Source organism: Podarcis liolepis, assembly GCF_965112155.1.
Source record: "Podarcis liolepis genome assembly, chromosome: 8".
In the NCBI taxonomy this organism is placed as follows: domain Eukaryota; kingdom Metazoa; phylum Chordata; class Lepidosauria; order Squamata; family Lacertidae; genus Podarcis; species Podarcis liolepis.
This window is the reverse complement of record NC_139560.1, coordinates 742,294-748,293: the sequence shown is the minus strand read 5'-3', so window position 1 is coordinate 748,293 and position 6,000 is coordinate 742,294. Positions and strand designations below refer to the sequence as shown.

General features: G+C 52.5%; 1 protein-coding gene across 9 annotated transcripts in view; it reads right to left on the bottom strand.

Moving 5' to 3' along the window:
• Window positions 1–214: 214 nt before the first annotated feature.
• Window positions 215–6,000, bottom strand: part of WDR97 (WD repeat domain 97) — a 44,601-nt gene continuing 38,815 nt past the window's right edge. For all 9 annotated transcript variants that reach the window (XM_083516481.1, XM_083516474.1, XM_083516476.1 and 6 more), the window contains 4 exons: window positions 5,038–5,106; window positions 4,083–4,246; window positions 2,899–2,960; window positions 215–627 (listed from right to left, as the gene is read on the bottom strand). In XM_083516481.1, coding sequence (XP_083372607.1) covers window positions 425–627; window positions 2,899–2,960; window positions 4,083–4,246; window positions 5,038–5,106 — 498 coding nt within the window. In that variant the 3' untranslated portion in view covers window positions 215–424. The remainder of the gene's footprint in view (window positions 628–2,898; window positions 2,961–4,082; window positions 4,247–5,037; window positions 5,107–6,000) is intronic.

Sequence of the window (6,000 nt, the reverse complement as noted above, 5' to 3'; positions counted from 1 at the left end):
GACCCTTCTGCGTCCTGTGCATTAAGCAAAAGTTCAAGTGTGCTGGAAAACGCCACCTCCCTGGATCGCCAGGAGTGCTGCCGTTTAACAAACAATCCTTCCTGATAACAGAACCATGCATGATTCCTAAGCTGGGCAACACCCAGGGTGGCAGCTGCCCGTCGCAATTTGAAAATGATTAGGAAACTACAAAAAGCATGACCAGACACAGAGGTTTTGGGTGACCTTGGGCATAAGTTTGCTTTTATTGACTTTTCATTTTGTCTGGATGCATCTGTGGCGGGCAGGCGGGCGGGCGGCCTCCCATCGCTGCCATCTGCCCGGTTGGGGCACCATGAGACGTGGCGCTGGCCAGCCCTCCAGCCATTGCCAGCCAGAAGGAATTTCACCTCTCGGATGGAACTTCAGGCGTCTCCTGAAGCCTTCAAGGGTAGTTGTCGGCGTATGAAAACTTGGGGATGAAATACTTCCGTACCAACTGCTGCATGGCGGTGAAAGACTTTGGTGATGCCGGCCTCTTCGGAATGGGTGGGAAGGGGTCCAAGTTGATTCTCGGCAAGGGAAGTTTCACAAAGGGCGCAAACCCCTTCATGAGGTAGCGCGGGAAGATGTACGGGCAGTAGAAGCCTGGGTTTGAGGGAGACAACAAAGAGGAAGAGGAAGGCCATTGGGCATGGGAGAAGCCCCTGGACTCCCCTTTCCTTCCTCGCCCCCGACTCTAATCCAGCAGAGATCAGCTGGGAAACAACTCGGCTGTCCGTTTTTCAACCAGCCACTGTACTTCTGCTTTCAACAACAGCTCAATCCACTGGCATCTTTTTTATTTAAATATTTATATAACTGCTTTTTTAAAAAAGACCTACAAAGGTAAAGGTAAAGGGACCCCTGACCATTAGGTCCAGTTGCGGACAACTCGGGGGTTACGGAGCTCATCTCGTTTTATTGGTACAGCTTCCGGGTCATGTGGCCAGCATGACTGAGCCGCTTCTGGTGAACCAGAGCAGCGCACGGAAACGCCGTTCACCTTCTCGCCGGAGCGGTACCTATTTATCTACTTGCACTTGATGTGCTTTCAAACTGCTAGGTTGGCAGGAGCAGGGACCGAGCAACAGGAGCTCACCCCGTTGCAGGGATTCAAACCGCCGACCTTCTGATCGCCAAGCCCTAGGCTCTGTGGTTTAACCCACAGCGCCACCCGCGTCCCTAAGACCTACAAAGCAGCTCTTAAAAATGTAAGAAATTGTGTACATCCAATAAAAAAACAATTCAAGCGGATCAAAGGAGATAAAGGAGCAGAGTAGCCATAAAATTCTAATGTCAATCTAGTCAGCGCTTTGAATTGTGCTTGGATATGAACTAGCAGCTAATGTAGACAGAAGAACGAATAAAATAAAATAACCCACGTCTTGAGCTCCCAAGAGGAGCCTGGTCACAGCGTTCTGAGATGCTAAACATGTTCAGAAGCAGGACCGTGCGCCAGCCCAGCCTAGATGTGATGATGACGGCAGGTGCGACTGGACAGCTCTGCCTTCTGCAGGACAAGTTGCTTCAGGTGCACAAACCACAGCTGTGCTCAGGCACTCCTGGCCAACGTTGCTCCAAGGTCCTAGGAGCACCCCAGATGGAGAGGAGCCCCTCATCCAAAAACCTGGACCCGCATCCCTGTGTCTTGCTTGGATTAGCGGGTGATGATAGTGTTATGGGCTGGCCCCCTTCTAATGCCTGGATCCAGCACAGTTTCAATTCCTGGAATAGCCAGGTTAGCTTCCTAGTGAGGTAATGGCCCGCTCCGTGTGGGCCACTAAGGTAACAAAGGAAGTGGCTGTGTGCCAGAAACCAAATGGGTGGGGCCCCTCCCTTCCCTCCAAGACAAAGGCCAGAGTTGCAAGTTGCTTTTTCAAGCTGGAAGCTGGCAGGCTGCAGGTTGAGCAGCTGAGAGCCGGAGCTCTGCCTGATTCCAGTTGTGTCTATGGGAAAAGCAAGACCTTCTTGGGGTGTTAATGCTGTGAACTCCTCCATCGCAGGCTCAGGTGGTGTACACATAAGCAAGAGATCCCAAAGCCACCGCGGTCTCTGCTGCCCTGCATTCCAAAGGAAACAAACCCTGGAAAAGTACCTGGAACACCTGGAATTTCATGCCGCCCCAGAGATTGGGGTGGTGTGCAACAATAGTCACAATATTTACCTCCATTCTATGAAAATCTTCACCTTCCTGCTTTGTGCAAACAGGAATATTGGCTCGCTCACGGTGAGTGGGACACACAGCAAATCCCTTCTGGGTAGAAATAGCCCCCCCTCCCCCGGAATGCTTTCCAGCCAGTGACACCCCAGAATACACAGGACACACCTCTTGCCCAAGGCTAGGCATCTAGGAGGGATTGTCGGATTAATCTGCCAGGTGTGTGCAGAGCTGCCACAGAAAAGTCTCCAAAGCTGTCTCTGGGATTATGATGGCCCTGAATCGCAGCCAGTTGTTTTAAAAAAGGCCAAGCCTGGGCATCTAAGTGCAAGCGCCCAAACTGGCAAGATGGTGCCAGCAGCTGGCACATACAAAGACGTGTCTGTTCATCTCCTTCTCTGCCGGAGGCCAAACCTGGCCCTTGATTTGCCAGTCTTGTTTTAGAGATAAAAAAGGCAGAGTATAAACATCCTAACAAGCGAAGACTGAAATAAACCTTTCCAATTGTAATCACAGAAAGCAATCTGGGGTCAAACTGAAGAACTAGTTAGTTTCTCCTGCTGCAGGAGGAAGGGTGGGCAGGGTCTGGGTGGGGGGTGGCAGAGCATTTGCCCCCAGTGCCATCCAGGCCCATTCACGTCTGTTTGGGGGCAAGCAGATACAAGCCAAAGGGCCAGGCAGTGGGTGAAGACCCCCCCCCGGCCACCGCAGCTACTTACGCTCGGGTATTCTCTTCCTCAACATGGCATTGGTTTCTCCGAGCCGCAGGATGGCACGCTTCCTGTCACAACAAGGGCACGGGCTTACCAAGAGCAGTAGAAGCCCACGGAAATGGCACTTGCCCCCGTGCACAGCCTGTGATCCGTTGTGCGGGGAGCATTCGCAAGTGAGCCCGGTCTCACCCTCTGGACTTTTACGAAGACACCACATGTGGGAGAAGCAGCCGTGAGCCTGGCTGTGCGGGGTCCGGGGGTGACCCGAGTAACGCGGTCCAGGTCCGGTCCCGAATCCGAAGGTTCCACTAGGAGTCAGTCCAACAGGGTTGAGGCAGGACACCAGGCAGGATATAGGATACAGCAGTGTTGCTCCCGCAACCTGGGGCGGGGTCCGACAGCCTTTTATCTTTGTCGGGGTAATGGCCGGTCCTGATCCCCCAGTGACTCACCTCCCTGTTTCGCCCAAAGGTGAGCACTCCTCCTGCGAGTACTCAGGTCTCTCCTTCTCTCAGACCTCAGTCTCTGCAGCTCGGGAGACGTTGGTGGGTGACTAGACCCAGAGGCTGCCTCAGCCTCCCCTGACCCAACCGGTAGTGGAGCAGCTGTGAGTGATGGTCCAGCTGGAGGCAACGAGGTCATCCCCGCATCTGGAGCCAGGGCAGGATCAGGCCCCTGACTCAGCCCAGCTGGGGTTTGTTGCAGGGGAACCTGTGCAGACTGGGGCTCTTCAGGATCAGGCCCCAGACTCGGTTCCGATGCCACCCGAGGCAGAGGATCCAGTGAAGAATGAGACTCCTCTGGTTCCGAGTCCGAGCCCGAGTCCCAGGCCATCACACCGGCCTAGACTGGGGGCAGCGTTGTAGAGAGAGAAACACCCCCCCCCCAAAGTTCCAGAGTTGTTGGATCCTTCTATACTCTACCACAGCCACGGAAAGCCTGTGCCCCCCCCCCACTCTGGGGGTTCAACTCCCATCACCATCCCTGACTTTTAGCCCTGGTGCTTGGGGAAGCTGGAGTCCAGCAACCTCTGGAGGGCCACGCAGGACCCCCAGCCCTTCACTGCTCCCAGAAATCTGTGGGGAGGACAGACAGAATCATTCTGCCAAGCTTGGGGGAACTGATCTGGGAGGCGGCAGCAGCAACAGAAAAGCCCCGCCTTTGCCTGGGCTTCCTCAAGCGTCTCTTACTTCTTAATGGGAGGCAAGGCCATGACGGTGTCCTTGGGCAAGATCAGCGAAGAAGAGACCAGCTGCTTCATCTCCTCCAGCTCCTTCTCCAGCTGCTTTTCCACGAAGTAATGGATGGCGTCGATGGGGCAGATGGGCTGCATCCAAAACTGAGCCGCCTTCGCCTGCAAGAGGAGAGCAGCCCTGAGAGTCCCTGGCGTGGCCCCTTCCCTCGCCCTGGGGGTCAGCAGGGGGCTTTGGCGGGGGGGGGGCAAACCTGGGCCTGGACAGGAAGCACCGGGACACTTGTGCTTCCTCTCAATAAGTGTCCAGTCTCTGTGTCCTGAGCCCAGCTTGGGCTGGCAGGCTCTGGCATGGGAGGAGGAAGAAGCAGGTGAGGGGAACCTGAGTCTGGGGGCCAGGGGATCTCCCCTTTCCACTCCACCAACAAGGGGCTTTCTGAACTGGTGGCCTCACCTCCTTTTTATTATTAATTCATCTTTATTGATTTAAAATATCATCTTACATATGTATTACAGACAGTTACATCAAATTTAAACACAATAATATAATAGAAAAAAGATAAAGAAAATTTAAAAAAGCAAAAAAGAGTTAACAATAAGAAATGAATATTGGTTATAACATCCTGTCTTTTCTAATAAAGTCTTCTGAAAGAGACTTCCAATCCTTCTCGTACTTTTTCTACTGTCAGTTTTATCGCACAGTTTGATTTATAACTTTTCCTGTATATTCATCTAGTATATTTATTCCATTTGTTTATTATATACAAGTATCATTCAGTTCTGCTAGGATGTCATTGTTACAATATAATCTTATATATTCTTTGAATAGTCTCCATTCTTTGAATATTTTTTGATTTGGGGCTCCTCTGGCTTTTCCGGTCAGCTTTGCTAATTGAAAGTACTCTAGCATGAGTGATGCCAATCTATTATACTTTCTGAACCGGTGGCCTCACCTCCGGGCTTCCTGACTCCTCCATCTCTGGCTGCTCTGCATCGTCCGTGACGCCACCACTCTCTGGCTCCTAAGTCAGAGGAAAATACACCAGTCAGAGTCCAGTTGGGCAAATGTTTCTGACACATGGAAAAAACATGGCAGGATATCTCCAGTTACAGGGAACCAGGCAGAGGGCCTTCTCGGTTGTGGCGCCCGCCTTGTGGAACGCCCTCCCATCAGATGTCAAGGAGATAAACAACTATCTGACGTTTAGAAGACATCTGAAGGCTGTTTAGGGAAATTTTTAATGACTGATGTTTTAATGTATTTTTAACCTCTTGTTGGAAGCCGCCCAGAGTGGCTGGGGAAACCCAGCTAGATAGGCGGGGTAGAAATAATAAATACTGTATTTTTCACCCTATAGGACGCACTTTTCCCCTCCAAAAATGAAGGGGAAATGTGTGTGCGTCCTAAGGGGCGAATGCAGGCTTTCGCTGAAGCCTGGAGAGCGAGAGGCGTCGGTGCGCACTGACCCCTCTCGCTCTCCAGGCTTCAGGAAGCTATCCGCAAGCCTTGGGAGACCGTCTCCAAGGGTTGCGGAGAGCTGCCTCTATCCTGAAGCCTGGGCGCGCTGAGCAGTCGCGCCCGGGCTTCGGGTAGCTCTGCGCAAGCCGTGGGAGGGCTCCCACGGCTTGTGGAGAGTTGCCTGTTCTGGGGGCTGGGGTCGGGGGAAGCTCGGGCTTCCCCCACCCCAGCCCCGCACCTGGAGGGGAAATAAAATTTTCCACCTTTATTTCCCCCCCCCAAAAAAAAACTAGGTGCGCCCTATGGGCCAGTGCGCCCTATGGAGCGAAAAATGCGGTAATAAATTCTTGTTGTTGTTGTTATTCCGTCTCACGTTCAGGGTTTCAGGCAACTTAGATTAGGAGGCTTGCAAGTCTTCTCCAGGCCTCACTCTGTCTTATTTATGGACGATCCCTTT